The following is an 18889-nucleotide window of genomic DNA, read 5'->3' as shown; positions in this document are numbered from 1 at the left end:
GATCATAGAAGGAGGCAGCATTTGTTAAAAGGGGAGCAGGTAGGAGTGTTGTTGGGTTTTGTCTTAATAGTAAACCATTAGATGCAGCAACTACTGACCCATGGGAGTTAAAGAAAATTCATTCAAAACGGAAGCCCCATTTCACACTCCCAGGAACAATTTTTAGCCCATTTCCGTCCTAGTATGAGCTTCCTGCGGTTGTGTTGATACCATGAGGCATAGCTCTGATACTAAGCACTGGCAGGGCATTATCTGGACACTGAATTCAGCAAAAACTCTGTGAGCTGGTGGGTTTTAAGTAAAAGAAATAAAAAACTGTAAGTCCAGAAAGTTCCTAAGAGCTGCAAACTGGTTATTGCCGTGTTGACAGTTTTCCTTCAGAAGGAAGCTTGTGCTGCCCTGGGGCTCACGCTATTTCCTTGGAATTTGCATTCTCTCTCCTGAGTGACTGGGAAAAGTTCTGCATGACTTGGACAGAGAAATGGGGGAGAAGGGTCCCCTGGCTCTCACCGGTGCCCAGAGGAAGGGAAGTTGGAAGAGGTGAGTGTTGAATGACTGCACCTGCAGCTCCAGATTCCCGAGTGGCTGTCCTGGGAAGGAGGTGCCAGGCGCTGCGGGGACATTAGGATGGCACCAGGGGGAAGAATTGCTGGGAACTTGTTTACCGAGAATTTGCTTTATGCCAAGCATCGTGCTTGCTTGGTACCTGAGGTAGATTCTCCCATCCCTTCTCACGGCTGTTCCTGGAGGTAAGCATGGTGACGGCGACCGCCCTGCAATCTGCTGCACATGTGGAGGCTGAGGGCGTGGCAAGCGGGGGACAGTGTGAGCTCGGCGGGGAAGTCCCTGCTCTGGCTTCATGCTGGGCCTCCTGCCAGGCGTTTTCCTCGGGTGATCGGATGAATCTTCACCACAATCTTCTGAAGTCAATAGCATCGTCATTTCACAGGTGAGGACACTGAGGTTCAGGCACAAGAATCTGATTCAAGGTCATGCAGCTGGCTGGCGGTGGGGCTGGGATTTGAACCCACATCTCTGTCTCCAGAGCCCCTGCTCTTAATTACTATGTGTGTCCCCTTCCACACACAGACTTTATTTACTGAAAAATGATCCCTCCTGCACCTGCTACCCTGTTCACCTGCTACCCTGGTAACAAAGCTACTTTCACCAGGAGGATCACACGATTAGTTTCCCCTGAAAAGCCCAAAGGAACCTTGGGAAGCAAGGATGAGGAAGTCTCAGGCGATGGAATTTACGTACCCTTCGCGGGAGAGAGGGTGAGGCTGATGAACGCGCTGAAAGCTAAGACGGTCAAAGTGACGGGGAGGAAACGTGTGGGCCCACTGCCCCTGGGTAGATGTTGTCGCCAGGCCACCGCCAGGGGAAGACAGACTGAGTGGCAGCCGGCTCACCAGCCTGGGAGCGCAGCCACAGGGACGGGAGAGCTCACGCGCCTTTGATTCGGAGGGATTCGCACCTTCCAGTTGCCCAATAGAACAGTGGTGTTCCCACCCAGACTTAGTCTTCCAGGGGGGACTAGTGCAGTGGCCCCCCCCGTCCCCATCCATGGGCTATATGTTCCAAGACCCCCAGTGGATACCTGAACCACGGAGAGTAAAAGGAAACTATGATTTTCCTATACTTAATACTTATAACAAAGTTTAATTTATAAGTTGGCCACAATAAGAGATGAATAATAACTAATAATAAAATAGAACAATGATAATATACTGCAATATAAAGTATGTGGATGGCTTTGGAGCCATTACTAAGTAAAATAAGTTTCTTCAACAGGAGCACCACAATATGGTGACAGTCAGTCTGATGACTGAGGTGGCTCCTAAGTGACTAACGGGCAGGTAGCGTATGCAGCGTGGATGTGCTGGACAAAGGGACGATTTCTGTCCCACGCAGACGGTGTGAGATTTCATCACGCTGCTCAGAATGGAGTGCAATTTAAAACATATGAATTGTTTATTCTGGAATTCTCCATTTAATATTTTGGGAGCACACAGTTGACCACGGGGAATTGAAACTGTAGAAAGCAAAACCGTGGACAAGGGAAACTAGTCCACCTCCTGGTATTGACCCTTTCATACCAGTGAGGGGATATAGCAGCTTACAAGTGGCCAGATGCCCATTCTGAGCTGCCGGAATGAAACCAGGATAAGGAAAGGCTTAGCTAGGCCTTCCTGGGTGTAGCTGGCACACCTATTTAGAGGCCTCTAAGTTTCATTAAAAGACTGGTGTCCTTGGCTTTTCAGAAGATGCGAACATGATCATCACTCCAAGTTGAATGAGAAGATATAAGGTAGGGGAGAAAGGAACTAGAACGAGATTTGCGGCAGGGTGACCACTGAGAAGAAAGGAAGAGAAAACCGTGTTCAGAAGTTCTGAATGTTTCTGGGTCCACTAAATCTCAAAGTAAGTACATTGTTATTTCCCCCTCATCTTCCTGATAATCCCCATCCCAAAGCCTTTGGTAGGATCCAACCCAGGAGGCATATGTGTGAGGGTAGGGTACAGGGAGCCACGGTGGCCCAGAGTGGGGTGAGAAGGATATCTGAGTGGGAGAAGAGATGCTTGCAGAATATTGAAACCAAATCAATATTTGGAAGATAGGAATATAAGGCCAGGAAGAAATATATGTCAAAACCCGTGGGTTCCAATGGTTACTTTTAATTTCAGGATCTGGGACTTTAACATTTCACAGCTGGAACAGAGACGTGTCGTACTGAGGCCCAAGAGAATGGGTTTAGATTGCTAAGTTAGATTAGAAGAGAGGAGTGTTGGCAGTGGGATGTCAAACTGAGAGACCAAGCAGTTGGATGCGTTGTCTGTGTGGCCGGTAAGTTCTCAGGAGGTGTTCTTGGAAATGGAGATCGCTATAAGAGTCTTCAATGAATTGGGACGGGTTTAGAGAAGGACAAAAGATGATAGTGGTGGGTGGGTGATGGAGAATGGGATGGCTAAGTGGCATAAATCTTGAAGGACAGATAGTATTTGAGAGCAGGAAAGTCAAAACCCTGAAGCAGCAAGAATGCCAACCCCACCTCAACACACTGATACACACTGGGGTACGTGGGATGTGGAGAATCTAGAGGCTGCAGTGAACGGCCAGATCTCAGCCCAAACCTGTACACACACTGGATCTAGATGCTGCATTTATACTTTAACATTATAATATAAGCATTCTCATAAACTTAATCTTAATATCTGTTTAACATTCAATTTAGTGAACATTCATGACATTTTTGGTCAATTACCCTTATCATTTGTATTGGGTTGTTTCAAATTTTTCTCATTATAAACAATGAAGTAATGAGCATAGTTTTGACTAATTGTTTTCTTTTAGCAATCATGATTATTTCATTTAGATAGTTTCCCAGAAGTGGAATTTCTACCTTAAAGTCTGGGAACAATTTTTAGGCTCTTGATAATTATTTTTCTAAACTCATCTGCCCCAGCCCTGGAACCAGCCATTTCTCCAAGAATTCCTGGTTCCTTTAGTGGAGAATAATATTCACACGCCAAGACCTGGGAACTAGATGTGTTCATGGAATTGGAATAGCACAGTTGTCATATTCTCCATTGGACAGAGATAGGGAATTATTGTATGCATGAGTGTATATGTGTACGTAATATATGCATTCACATGCATACACATTTACATCTATATTTAATTCTATATCTACCTATATATGTCAGAAATCATGGGTTCAATAGTTACCTTTCATTTCAGGCCAACACTTGTTTACATATTTAGAACTCCCTCCTTTGGCAGCGAGAAGTCAGGCTGCCATTATACTAAGAGTTTAAGTCCTCTCCGCTTCCCCTCATCCTCTTCTGCAATTAGACTCCCTTCAAGTTGATTCTCTAATTCATCAGGTATGTAGAAACCACGGGTTGGACTTAATTTGTGAGCCTTTATTGCACCGAAGAAAACTGTTAAGTCTTTTTAAATTTATGTGTTTTTTTACTGATGCTTGTGTCGTTTTAACTATAAATGTTATCTAATGCTGAGAGGCTATTCAGCACCAATAATTAAAATTGAGAGAAAGTGAGTTGATCCTTTAATATCATGCAGAATATTGATGATAGTGTCCATTTAATTTCTTGCTTTATTGCTGATTATGAGTTATATATGAGAAATATGTGGATAATATCATCTATATGAAAGTCCTCTTTTGACTAACTAAATATTATATAATTTTATCAATGTATGTGAGGCAAAAAATGGATTTCATTGTTTAAAAAAATGTAAGTAAAACAAATATTTTATATTTTATAAAAAAAAACCTGAAAAAAATGAGTTTCAAAAATTTTTTCCTAAAGAACTCTAGTTAAGATAGCCCATGAACCAGAAGGTGCTGGGCATTTGGATTGAATGTTGGTGTCTCCGATTAGCTTTTAACAAACATTTTCACTTCAGTTATCCAAAAGAACAGATGTTGTTGTAAAGCTTTGAAAACCCAAAAGGTGTGTTCTCATTTTATTAGCAACAACATTAATGCTTCTTTAAAATCCTGGGGACCTTCGCGGGGTCACTTCGTAAGTTCCATAAATGTGTAACCACTATGCTTGAGCCCTGAAACTATTTGTGCTATTGACAACTATAATTGAAAAATAATGTTTTAAATGAAATAAAATCCAGGGGCCAATAATTCACATTATTTCTTGAATACATATTTCTTAATTTTCAAAGAAAATCTCATAATGTTTTCTTTTTTAAAACTAAAGACCATTAGAATTCAAGGATAAAACAGACAGCAGGCTGAGTCACAAAGCGTTTGGAAATCCCTCCCCAGCATTCTGACCTTTTGTCGGTGACGTCATAATGTCCCGGCTAGTTACAAGACCTGCTGGCAACTGGAAGGAAACTCCAAGAGACACAGGACATTGGTGATCAATCACATCGTCCCAATGAATCTCATATTGTTTATTTTTTTATCTGGGGTTCATTCCTCAGAGATTAGTGATGTGACTTCCAATAATGAAGGTGGGTAAGCATGGGAAGCTTTCACAGACATAATAGATAAGGAAGATGACCCCATTATCCTAGAAAATTGACGTGTAGCAATTTTATTGTTGGAAATATGGTACAATTTAGAAGTGAAGTCTCTGCCTCCAATCCTTTGTGGAAAAAATGAAAGTCCTTCAAAGAAATGAACATATGTCTGATGTACAGTGTGTCATACTTTTTTTTCAGAGGTTTATGTGGAACCTCTAGTTGATGAAGAACATAAAGAAGAAATTAAGCATAACATCCCTTATAATGATAAAAATGACCATCATTTTAAAGAGGAAAAAAATTGTAAGTATTTAAAGTTAATAGTAATACATCTACGAGAACTGATTATATTGGTTTGATTTAACTTTTTTAAAAACTATAATCACATTATTTTCTACTTCTTAAATTAACCTTATAGACAGGTCAGTGTGTAAAATGAAATTTTTAATTTCTGCAACTTTTTCCTGAGATGTTACGAAGTTTAACAAGGTTATCTTGGTAATTGTCTATAATTAACATGGGCTCCATTGTAGCATTATGGTTACTTATTCACATGATTAACAACTGACTTAATTCTATGGTGAGATAACCAGAATTTATTTGGAGTTGTGTATGAGTTTCCTAGGGCTGCTAAAACAAAGTCACACAAACTGTGTATTCCCTCACAATTCCAGAGGCCAGAAATTGAAAATCAAAGTTTTGACTCTACCGTGCTCTCCCTAAAGTCTTTAGGGGAGGGTCCCTCCTGGCCTCTTCCAGCTTCTGGTAGCTCCAGGCATTCCTTGGCTACTATAGTAGCAGAACTCCAATCTCTGACTCGTTTTCACGTGGCATTCTTCCTCTATCACTGTGTCCAAATTTCCCTCTTCTCATAAGGATACCATTTATATTGGATTAAGAGCTCACCCTGTTCCAGTGTGACTTCATCTTAACTAAATCTCCAATGACCCTGTTTCCAAACTGCGTCATATTTGAGGTTCTGGGGGTTAGGACTTCAATCCTTTTTTTCTTTTCCGGGGTAGGGGGAGTGACAAAATTCAACCCATAGAAGATGACTTTAAGGTGTGTGGGAGGCCCAATTAATTTATTCACCATTCCTCATATGGGCTTTCTCTCTATGTCTTTATAATGGCTACCATTCTAAAAAAGTGAAAAGTTCCTAAGAAACTCTTTATAAAAATTCTTTTAAATTAAGATTAAATCTAGTTATTCTGGGTTCTTTATTAGTATTAATCAAAGAAAAATAGAAATACATGTACAATGAAGTACTTTGAAAACTACAATCCATAAATTGTACTTCTTTCTTTGATGAATTATTGTCCCTCTTTTAAATGTAAAAAACAAACAAAAAAAAAACACAACAAAACAAAAACACCTGATGCTCAGAGAGGTGGTTCATAGCTACCACAGAGCGAGTCAGGAGTGATGTCACATCTTCCACCACCAGCTGCCTCTGCTGTGCCCTACAGGGTGCAGTCATTCCTTTTCAGGATGTCCCTCCATTTGAATTAACCGGAGGACAAATAACTCAAGAGCCTGATGATTACTTTGAGTAAAGGAAAAAGTCTGTCTTACACACACACACACATTTATCTAAAATATAAATGGAATTGTGGTGAAGAATGGTCTTATGACTGACTTTTCTCCTTTAATAGCTTTGGAACTCTTTATCCACTATCTTACAAAGAATTAAATGATGGGCAGTTTCTCCCATGTATGCTCTTCTCAGACACCGTTGGGTATATCTCTCTTTGGATAGATACCAAGTACTGGAATTGCTGAATAAATGATAAACCCTTTAAAATATTGGTAGATACCACCAAATTGCCCTCAAAAGGTACCTACCAAATTGTATCTCCCAAGAGTGCTCCCTAATCTCACAATAATAGTGTTAATCATATTTTGTGAATAAGTGAGAAACTTTATGAGTGTTTTTAATTTGCATCTTGATTACTTGTGAAGTTGAGTATTTTTCTCTGTATTTATTGGGCATTTAATTTCAACTTCTGTGATTTGTCTGTTTTTATCTTTGGCTCATTTTTCTATTAGATTATATTTTCACTTATTTGTAAGAGATATTTTTATATTTAGTATATTAACTTTTTCTCTAAAGTAAAGTAACAAGTATTTTCCTCCAGGCTGTGGTTTATCTTTAAACCTATTTAGGTATATTAATCACAGAGAAAAATTTAAACTTTATAAAATAAATTTTTAATTCCTTTATAATTTCTGCATTTTGTATTTGCTTAGATGGACCTTATCCAAATAGGTATTAAAATATTTTCCTAGTTTTCTTAAGTTTTATATTTTTGTTTTTAACTCTTGGGTCTTAAATTCAGTTATTTTTGTGACATAAAATAGGCATAAAACTTTACATGTTTCAAGGGTAATTGCCAAATGTATAACACCAACTCCCTACTCATGTGAAACTCACATTTAATATAATCTAAATTTTCATTGAAATTTAGTTAGTTATTCCCTTTTTGTTTTTCTGATCTGTCTCTGCAAAAATACCACATTATTTTTTGTTATTGTTGTTAATCTTGACTTGAGGATATTTTTTTCCATTGATTTTTATTGTTTTAGAGAGAGTGGAATGGAGAGAGACAGAGAGAGAAATATTGATGTGAGAGAGACACATCTATTGGTTGCCTCCTCCATGCACTCTAACCGGGCCTGGCTCGAGCCTGCAACCATATGTGCCCTTGACCAGAATTAAATCCTTGATTCTTCTGTCCACAGGCCTAACCACTGAGCCAAGCCAGCTAGGACAAATACCACCTTATTTTAATTTTTATACTTTCATAACTCATAACATGAATATTGGGCTGCAATTTCCTTGTGTTCTCCATAGATCTAGCTCAGAAACTTTTAAAAATTTACATTAACAGCACTGGTGTGTGTGTGTGTGTGTGTGTGTGTGTGTGCACACACACACTTATGCATGTGTGTGTTCTGGGGGAAATAGATATATACATACATATATATATACACACATATGTATTAAATATGTATACATTCACGTATATACAATTTTCTGTCATTCCATGGTATTTTGGAAAGAGAAGATGTATATATATGTTTAATCAGCCATCTTTATCCAATTTATTTGACTCGGGTTGGGTGGATATGTCCATTAGTTTTGCATTATAACTAATTCCACTTACAATAATGAAAGCAGGATCCTTTCTGTGCATATGCCAATGTGAAGGTATGTAGGCGACCTTGATTGTTATTGAAGTATATGCTTTTTAAGTGGAACTGCTTCATAGTCTAACAGAAGATTCAGGGGCAAATGAGTGTTTCTCACTTGGCTTTTTTCCTCCTGTCTAAAAAATATTTATTTTTATTGATTTTCAAAAAAGAGAGAGAGAGAAACATCAATAAGTAGCTTTCTATATATGCCCCAGTAGGGAATCCAACCCACAACCTGGGCATGTGCCCTGATCAGGAACGAACCAGCATCCCTTCAGTACATGGGACAATACTCAACCAACTGAGCTACACCAGCCAGGCCTTACTTGGCTTTCTGATAATGTCAATACAGTGATGATATTACACATCTACAAATCTACTTTGGTACCTGTTATGCACTTAAATATGTTTTTCCATAAATTCTCCAACAATTTCTTCTCAGAAAGAGCCATTTAGCAAAAGGATACTAATTTGGCTTTTTTCCCCATGGATTTTATTTTTGACCTTTGCCCACTTCCTTATTTTGTAGATGAAGAATGTCACAAATATTTTATTATTCTTTTTTTTTAAACTAGTCACTGCATATGTTCTTTAAAAAAAATCAGATGATGAAAAATGTAAAGAAACAAAAAGTCTAAACTTGGCTGGCGGCTGAAAACTTTTGTCTTATGCTTTTAGATGTGTTCACAACCCAAACTCCAACTGGCTCCCAGTCTGAAATATCCGTGAAAGCAACAACTGCTGTGGATTTTTCTCTAAGAAACTGTAAGTATTGAAAGGCACCAGTGCAAATATGAACATCCCTTAAAACAATATTTCAAAACAGCATTAGAGTGCTGGGTAGGAAAAAGATCTTATTGGCACTAATGTCAGAAGTCTTCATTCCTAAATAAGGACACTTGTGTCTATTGCACTGAGAAATTCTGAAGGCAGGGAGGTTCTTACATTTTTTTTAGACTATTTTGGGTTTGCATGGAAATAAAAACTAAATAACTAAATTTAGGACTAGAATATTGTATGTCTTTCTTCAACCCACATTTTTACTCCTTTCTGCTTTATAGCTTCAGCTTCAAACATTGTTTCCTTCTGCACCTTTCCACCAAGCATAACTATTTGATAGATGACTTTGGAGGCCATTAAATCTCCAAATGCATATAACACATCTATTACCAAGGCATGTGACAGCTCAGATCTACGAAACACATAAGCCACAAAACAGAATTACAAGGAAAAGGGGATGGAAGTCAATAGGGAAGAGAGGATGTTTCTGGCAATGGCATTTCAATATTGGTGACTGACAGACCCCGTAAGCCTACTTATTAAATAAAGCCACATGACAATAATGGGATATTTTTGAGCAGTTTCAAACCTTGGGACATAACTGAGAGGGGGACATTCCAAGGGCATTCACTAATGAGACAGCTGACTCGTGGGAATTTTGCTCCTACAAGTAAACATGCTCTTGAGTTGTTTGGGACAAGACATAGAATAGAGAGGCGGTTGAAGAAAACAGACCACGTACCTCAGATTCCCTTAGGAGATGGCTTACTGAGGACCAGGGAAGAGAGTCCAAAACCCTAACTTATATTCCCGTAATTCAGGTCCCCAAAGGATTGTCAGAGAAAGTTGGATAGGGACCAGTTGTTCCATTTAAGCGGGGCTCTGACAGAGGGAGATAGGCTGACATGGACGGAATGCTCCAGAGGAGCAAGCCCCCCTCCCTCAAAGATTAAATCTCCAGAATTATTTTGAATAATTCTGCTGGTCCAAAAATTCTTAGGGCAAGTAGCTGAAGCAGTCCAGACACTTTTCTCCAGAGCAGAGGAAGAGGGTTGCAGAGCAGAGTTTAAGGATTTCTGGCCACTTGTTCTAGTCCTGCCTGAATCAGTGTCAACTCCGGTAACAATCTCTTTTTCCATTCTTTCTTGCCACCAAGATTCCTGTAACGGTGCTGTTTGCAGGCTTCATCCGAATTCATTCTGTCTCTGTAGAACTCCTCCCGTGGGGGGACTGCCTGTACCACTTATGGAACTTGATTGACTCCTGTATTAAGCAAAGTTAACTGAAATTTCAGGCCAACTTCATGGGGGAAAGTATGGTCCTCCAGTCACAACGGTCCCCAAATACACTCTTACTGACATAGCTCCAGATGGACACATGATCGCCTGAGATATGCACTCAATCAGACCTGAAAACCCTTGATTTGTAGCCCCACATCTTTATATCTAAAGTCTTGTCTTGAGTAGTAAACATGCATATGTTTCCAATTTACAAGGAAATTGATGCTGCCTCCCTTTACCAGACTGTCCTGGGCTGACGGTATCACTGCAAGGCGTGGTCCGGAACCATCTGAGACAGTGTGTCTGATCCAGTAGGCCTTCCTCACCTCTGGTTGTGGGCCAGAATCCCACAAAACTATAGGCATATGAATCCCACCTCAGGCAACAACTTTACCTTTTCTTTCCCCTGCTTTGAGTTACCTCAAAAAATTGTCAACATCTTTCTGGGATTTTTTTCCCCTCTCTCCTTTTCTTTGTTCCACTTTTTAGCTTAAAAATATGCCTAATCACAGATGTGGAGTCAATATTTTAATCTGCTGATAACCCACTTATCCCTTTTCCTAGATAAACTCAATGAGACATCTGAAGCACCCAGTGAAGAACCCTCCATACAAAGAATTCCAAGTACTAAAGTTACTACACTGTAGTCATACCTGGAGCATGTCACTATATGAGTAAAAATTTAAGTTTCACTACTCTGAGTATTTCATAAAATAATAGCATGCTTAAAGAACTTGTACTCTACAGTTCAAAGTCACTCTAAAATCTTTTTAAAATAATTTTTTATTGGTTTTAGAGAGGAAGAGAGAGAAATATCTATACTAATAAAAGGGTAATATGCTAATTAGAGTGGACGTCTTCCAGATGACCTTCTGGACGTCCTTCCGGACAAAGGCGCAGCAGCTGCGAAGGGCTGAGGCTTAGGCCGGCAGTGGCAGCAGCAGTAAGGAAATGGGGGTGGCACCTTCCCCTGATCTGCCAGGTCGCCTCCCACAGAGGGAGGCTAGACTGAGGCTTAGGCCAGGGGCCGAGGCAGAGGCAGTTAGGGGCGATCAGGCCAGCAGGGGGTCAAGTTAGGGGGGCAGAGGTAGTTAGGGGCTATCGGGCAGGCAGGCAGAGGTACTTAGGGGCAATCAGGCAGGCAGACAGAGGGGTTAGGGGCAATCAGGCAGGCAGACAGAGGGGTTAGGGGCAATCAGGCAGGCAGGCAGGTGAGCGGTTAGGAGCCAGAGGTCCCAGATTGTGAGAGGGATATCCGACTGCCGGTTTAGGCCTGATCCCACAGGGGTCCCAGATTGGAGAGGGTGCAGGCCGGGCTAAGGGACCCCCTACCCCCACCCCATCCACGAATTTTGTGCACCAGGCCTCTAGTCAATAGATAAACATTGATCAGTTGCCTCCCACACGCACCCAATCTGGGACTAAACCCGTAATCTGTGCATGTGCCCTAACCAGGAATCAGGAGGACACTCAGCCAGCTGAGCCACACCATCTAGGGTGCTAAAATATTCTAAACCATGAAAATCTAAGGGTCAATTTTCAGATGTATTTGACATGGGGTAGAAAATGAGCTCTTTTTATAATACAATTTTATTTTAATAAAATATATCAAATTTATATTTATGCATATATTTATGTTAAATGTATTTATATTTAACATAAATACATAATTATATATTTCACATAAATATATAAATATTTAATACATTTTAATATAATTTTTTAAATTCTCACTTGAGGATATTTTTCCATTGATTTTTGGAGAGAGTGAAAGAGAGAGGGAAAGACAGAGAGAAATATCAATGTGAGAGAAACACACCAATTGGTTGCCTCCTGCACAGCCCTGCCAGGGCCTGGGCCAGGGAGGAGCCTGCAACCAAGGTACATGCTCTTGACTGGATTCAAACCCAGGACTCTTCTGTCCACAGGCCGATGCTCTATCCACTAAGCCAAACTGGCTAGTGCTTACTATAACTTTTAATAATTACATAAAAAATTCTACCTGCTCGAGAAATAAACTTTTCTCTGCATAGAGGCAATGATTAGTGTTTCCTAAGATTATTTGGGGAGGTGGGGTTGTGAGTAAGAGGCTGCAAAATAAAAAATAATCATTTTACTTTCCTGCCAAAAATATTGTCCCTTATAAAATATTTGTGAAACCATAACAACCCAGGAAGTCTTGAGTGAGTGGTCTAATTGAGGACAATGGACCTGTTGTTACATGAAACTATTTTCTCCAGTTCATGCAATAATATGATTACCCTAAATTCATTTGCATCTTTAACACCACTAAACAAAAAAACCTTCAATCAGCTTTTGATATGCTTAAAAATAGAAATCTGATCATGCTGGTATTTTACTTCTTCAATATCGTTCGTCATTTGCACTAAAGTTTTAGTTTACTAAAAGTAAATGAAGGAGAAAATACTAAAGAACCATGTAGAAAGAATATTCAAAATTTTAAAGTTACAGCACTGTAGGCATACCTAGAGCATATCATTATATGAGTAAAAATTTAAGTTTCACTACTTAAATTTGGGGTCACATTCTAACCTCTAACTGGGCAGTCAAGTCTGACGTGACCTGAACATTAAAGAACGTTTCAGTCTCTTCCCTGGCCACACGCCCCATCCACGTTCTTTATTCCAGACTTCCTGAAGCTCCGAGAGCTTGCCCAGCCTGTTATGGTTCTGAGTCTGCTCACAGAGGAATGACCTCCCTCTGAACTTGTTTGCCTGGCAATGTGTAGCCCTCTGCACCTGTATTAAAGCACCATCTCCCCTTTGAAGGGTTTCCAGCTTTTGCAACTTGATTTTGGTCCCTCCATGAATACCATCTGTGCGTTTCCTTTAACACCCTCCTTATCCTACAACATAATAAGCAGCGATTCCTGTCTGCTTTCAAAATCGAGTGTGTTTCTTAACCATTAAGACTGGTGTTCATTTCTGTCACTTCAGTACCAACTGCAGGTCTGGTACATGGTAGGAGCTCAAGGTGTAACTATTAAATGACTAAACTAACAAGTGAATGAATGAATGTTCTGACACAAATTTACTAAAGCCAAATTACCTTATTTTGTCAAACTGTTCTATTTTGTTTTTTAAACAGAAACAACCGAGGTTCCAAATGAGCCTGCATTTTGGACAATGTTAGCTAAAGGTAAACTCATAGTAGTTAGGTAACTGGGAAAACGATTTCTTTTCTGTTCTAAAATCTTATGTAAGAAAGCCAAGATCAATGTAAATAGTTCCAATACTAAGAATAAATGTCAACATTTTCCTGCCATCATCACATGTAAATGCAAAACATATCCAGAAGGTTGATCAAGTGTTTCGTTTTTTCTGATTCTCCTCCCAAAAGTTTCATGCTCCTACAGATGTTGCAATCAATTTTTTTAAGATAAAAAAATTTTAAATAAGGCTCTTGCCCAATATAGCCCCTCTTTGTGTTAGGAGCAGCATGCACCTAAGCACGTGGAGATGTATGAATAAATGCAAAGTACCTATCAAAATATATGCATGCATAAAATGAATGTATACATCATAAATAGTTAAGCATGCATTATAAACATAATGAACATATCATATATGTATTACATGTTTATTGTAGATGCACATATATGCATGCAATAGAAATGTAAGACATATGCCATATTCAGTCAATCTTCAATATTTGTATATTCTGTATTTGAGAATTTACCAACACCTAAGATTTGTAACCCCCAAAGCAATACTAGAACACTTTTGCAGTCATGTGCAGACATGCTCAGAGCAGCAAAACATTTTAATTGCCCGTTGCTCACATGCCTAGCTGAGGTGGAAAAAGGCAGCATTCTGCCTTCTTTTTTCAGCTCTCATACTGTAAATACGTGTCATTTTTGTGGTCTATTTCATGCAACATGTATTTCGTGTTTTCTGTGGGTGATTATGCTATTTAAAATGGCCCCCACATATAACATTCAAATGCTGGTTAGTGTCCCTAAGCACAAGACGGCTGTGATGTATACCTTCTGGAGAAAACATGTGTTAGATAAGCTTTGTTTAGCAGGAGTTATAGTGCGGGAGTTGGCTGTGAGTTCAATGTAATGAATCAGCCATATGTACTAAAATAAAGTGTCTTTAAACATAAACACACATAAAACAGGGCTTTGCATTGATTGGTGGGTGGAAATGTTGTGACCTCGCAGGATCCTAACCCTGTATTTCCTCTATATTATAAAAATAACTAGCATGAATAAATGAGAATAAACTGTAGATATTACACAAGCACACAATGTCAGTAAGTGAATTTTGTTTCCCATAACACCAATTTATTGTTTTAACAGTTTTAAATGAAACAGTGCCGGAGGAAGAATCAAGAGATCAATTATTCCAAGCAATTCCAAGTAAGAACAAAATATCAATGAAATGAATGCATATGTGCCGGCACACATTTTAGGGCCTGAGTGGCGAGACTGTTTTCTGGTAAGGTGTATGTCAGAGGGGAGTGTGAAGGCTAACATGGTAGCAGAGCAGACACTCCTGTTTTAGGAAAGTTGCGGATTTCAAGCACACTCTCCAGTTACAGTACTGCATATACCTATTTATTTCTGTCTTCCTGTTTTGTAACTTCTATTCCTGAATCAGATAAACCAAATGGAGTAGGCAAGTGAAAAAAGTATAGAATGCAGTTTGCTTTTTTAATGAACAGAGTTTGTTTTTAGAGTGATTTTAGTCTTACAGGAAAAGTGAACAGAAATTATAGAGAGTTCTCATATATTCCCCTGCTCAGTTTTCCTGCTTATTAACACTTTGTATTAATGTGGCACCGTTTTTATAATTTATGAGCCAGTGTGGACCCATAGTTACACCCGGGTCCACTCTTTGTGTTCTAAATCTATGGGTTTTAACAAATGCAGATGTCACATGTCCAACATTACAGTACCATAAAGAATATTTTCCTTGCCCTAACTGTTTTGGCTCAGTGGATAGAGCGTTAGCCTGCGGACCGAAAGGTCCCAGGTTCGATTCCAGTCAAGGGCATGCACCTTGGTTGTGGGCACATCCCCAGTAGGAGGTGTGCAGGAGGCAGCTGATCAATGTTTCTAACTCTCTATCCCTCTCCCTTTCTCTCTGTAAAAAAATCAATAAAATATATTTTTTTTAAAGAATAGTTTCCTTGCCCTAAAAATCCCCTGTGCTCCATCTGTCCACCTCTCCCTCGCCCAGCTCCTGACAACCACTGACATTTTCATTGTCTATACTTTTGCCTTTTCCAGAATGTCGTATGTTTGGAGACATACAGTACGTAGCCTTTTTAGACTTGCTTCTTTCCCTTAGTAATCCTATATAATAAAAGGCTAATATGCAAATCGAACTGCAGAAAGACCCATTGCTATGACATGCACTGACCACCAGGGGGCAGACGCTCAATGCAGGAGCTGCCCCCTGGTGGTCAGTGCACTCCCACAGGGGGAGCTCTGCTCAGCCAGAAGCCAGGCTCATGGCTGGCAAGTGCAGCAGCAGTGCTGAGGATGTCCGACTGATGGCTTAGGCTCGCTCCCCAGGAGTCAGTCATCAGTCAGACATCCCCTGTGGGCTCCCAGACTGCGAGAGGGCGCGCAGGCTGGGCTGAGGGACCCCCTCCCCCCAAGTGCATGAATTTTGTGCACCGGGCCTCTAGTATGCACATAAGATTCCTCCATAGGTTTCCATGGCTTGATAGTTCATGTCTTTCCATCACTGAATAATATTCCTTCGTATGGATGTCCCAGTTTGCTTATCCAGTCACCTACTGAAGGACATCTTGATTGCTCCCAAGTTTTGGCAACAATGAATACATCTACTATAAACATTCAGGTGTAGGTTTTTATGTGCACATACATTTTCAACTCATTTGAGTGCCCAGCGATTGCGCTTGATGGTTGTATGGTAAGACTATGCTTAGCATTGTAAGAAACTGCCAAACTGTCTTCCAAAGTGGCTACACCATTTTGCATCCTCACCAGCAATGAATGAGAGAATTTCTGCTTTTAAATGCAGTAACTTTCATTAATGGATTAATTATATTTATATGAGTACAGTAATGCCTGATTTGAATGAAAACATTCATGACAAGGCAATATATTAATGCCCCTCAAACATCTGTCTTGCAAATAAAGCATTGAAAAGAAATTGCATCTGGTCCTCTTAGGCCTGTCACACCAGTTCTGCCCCGGATTATGTGACAGGTACAGTCTCTTGCTTTCAGAGCTTCAAGAAAATGGAGGGAGGCATCTTTTTTCAGAAGAGCTAGATGGAGGAATGACAAATGCTGGGCCACTTGAGAAATATTGTCTTTTCTAGTAATTAAGTTAATTGAGCATGATTGATTTTTTTATCACATACTGAGTACATACTACATGCCAGTGCTTCACAGACATTATTATGTCAGTCCTCACAGCAACTCTGTGACGTTGGTATTATCTCCATTTTACAGATGAGAAAACTGAGGCTTGGAGGGAAACTCTGTTCAAACTTGCAATGGGAGTTTGCATAATTTCCAGTGGTCAGGAACTCCAAACCCTTCTCTAGTTTGGACCATCACCTTGACAAACAAGATGTACTATAAACACAGCTCTTTACAAAAGCCCTTTTAAGGAGTAGCAAAGCAATTCAGGAGCATGGTCCATGTTAACATTTGTTTGATTATTCCCAAAATACTCTGCCTCAAAGTCAAAATCTCAGTCTTTGACAATTGCACACTGTTCACTCCACTCTGACAATTGTAATTTTTTTAAATCAGAGAATATAGACATGGAGCTTGTCATTGCTTATTACCAAAACATCATTATCTGGAAAATAATGAAAGCCTTTGAAACTTTTGGGAGGATGTTGGGGTAAAGGGGAGAAATACCAACATGGTCATGTAAAGTCATCATTATATAAATTAAGTATACAAATATTAAGTCAGACATATTTAAAAAATAAAAATTTGACAGCAAAGATATATTTTCATTAATAGATTTAGTAAAATGACCTGACATATCTGGATCTGGACATATCTTTATTATAGAACTTAGTTTGGAAAGCGAAGTAAGCTTCCATTTCTCAGTAATAAAGTGGCAAGTTCAGTTCTTAAGCCACATGGAGAAAGCATCTGGTACACCCTCGTTGTAGCTGAAAAGAAAAATCAATGCATGTCCCAATAGGAGAACTGCATCTTTTTCTTTTGAGGGATGTGTGTAAATCCATATTGTTAGTAGTAATCCCTGTAGAGTTGTGAACTGGTTTTTACTAGTCGGAGAGGAAGTCTGCTGCATACACATTTTAATACCAGTAACCTGGGTTTGAAACCAGATTTTGCCATTTACCAGCTCCGTGCCATGGCAAATTCACACACTCTGGGATCCTGTGAAATGGAGCTATAGACAGCTTCTCGGGACCGCTGGGAAGGTGACACGGGAAAAGTTAGGGGTGCTGGGCCACCACAGCCTTCTCCTTGCGTTGCCCGAGGGCAGGAGAGTGGCTGTGGCTGTGACTGCTCCCCAGGGTGAAAGGCCTGTAGGCGCTTTGTAATCCTCCCCCTGCAGAAAACCCTGCGGGACACAAGGACCCTTTTCATTGCATTTTCTTTCTTCTCAGGCTCTGATTTGAATGCTACAAGTGAAGACCAAGGAGTAGAAGCACAGGATAACAAGTTAAAACTAATGCTGGGCATCTCCCTGCTGACCCTCCTCCTCTTCACCATCCTCCTGGCATCATCTAGTGCCTTGCTGTACAAACTGAAGACCAGGTAAGTCCACAGACCTCCGGAGGGTCTGTGACACGCACATGCAAAGCTCCCAGCTGCCTCTCTAGCAGACGGTCCGGAAATGTGACTCCCAAATGTATGCGGATGCTATTCCGTTGGCCACATTTCCCTGACTCAGAAAGAAGCCTGGCTGTCTCTGAGGGAATGCCCTCTTTAAACCTGTCCCCAATATTTTAAAATCATCCTCTAGAAATAGAGACCACCCTAACCAACTGGGAGGGGTAGCGAGCATCTGGTTGGCATCCTTTGTTGAAAGCCTTGGAACAGAAGGGCCACGACTCTGTTCTAAATAGCACACCTGCTTAGGGCCCACCAGTGTTCATTCCTTTACATAGCGTGCTACCAAGTCATCGATAGATGGGACCGAATCCATACACTGTTTTAACTTTTGTGATACCGTTTTGAGTTGCGCTGCAGACGTACATCACTTACCACAATTACTGAGGTATGTTTTCTTTTTTCAGTTATAACAAGCAACTTGAGCGTCAGTACTCCATCCACCCCGAGCTGGCATCGCTGTCCTACTTCCAGCCGGCCCAGGGCGTCTCAGACTCATCCTTCTCTCGGAGCGCCGAGAGCAGCACCCTTTTGGACCCAGGAATGGGCATGACAACCTCGGATGAATACATGCGTTAGACCTCGGAGTGGCGATGTTCCCACTGATAGAAAACTTTAGTTTTGTGTCATAAAAAAATATCTTTCTTTGTGAATCACACGATGTCATGATTTAGAAACTCTGCTGAGACGTTTACATTTTTCTGCCGTCTTAAAAGGAGGACTGTTCAATAAAATTCTCTCGGCTATAAAAATTAATGGAAAAAATAAAAGGAAATCATTTAAGGTGTGGAAGACT

The 18889-nt window shown here is 40.2% G+C and overlaps 1 protein-coding gene across 1 annotated transcript; it reads left to right on the top strand.

Moving 5' to 3' along the window:
* Positions 1-755: 755 nt before the first annotated feature.
* EQTN (equatorin) lies at positions 756-18672 on the top strand. Its single transcript, XM_023764750.1, has 9 exons — positions 756-813; positions 2365-2424; positions 5210-5314; positions 8885-8971; positions 10831-10890; positions 13375-13425; positions 14591-14650; positions 17868-18018; positions 18501-18672. The coding sequence occupies exons 1-9, from the start codon at positions 756-758 to the stop codon at positions 18670-18672; spliced, it is 804 nt and encodes a 267-aa protein (XP_023620518.1).
* Positions 18673-18889: the final 217 nt, after the last annotated feature.

Source organism: Myotis lucifugus, unplaced genomic scaffold (assembly GCF_000147115.1).
Source record: "Myotis lucifugus unplaced genomic scaffold, Myoluc2.0 scaffold_346, whole genome shotgun sequence".
Lineage (NCBI taxonomy): Eukaryota > Metazoa > Chordata > Mammalia > Chiroptera > Vespertilionidae > Myotis > Myotis lucifugus.
Note: the sequence above shows the minus strand (reverse complement) of the source record. Positions and strands in the feature narration are given on the sequence as shown.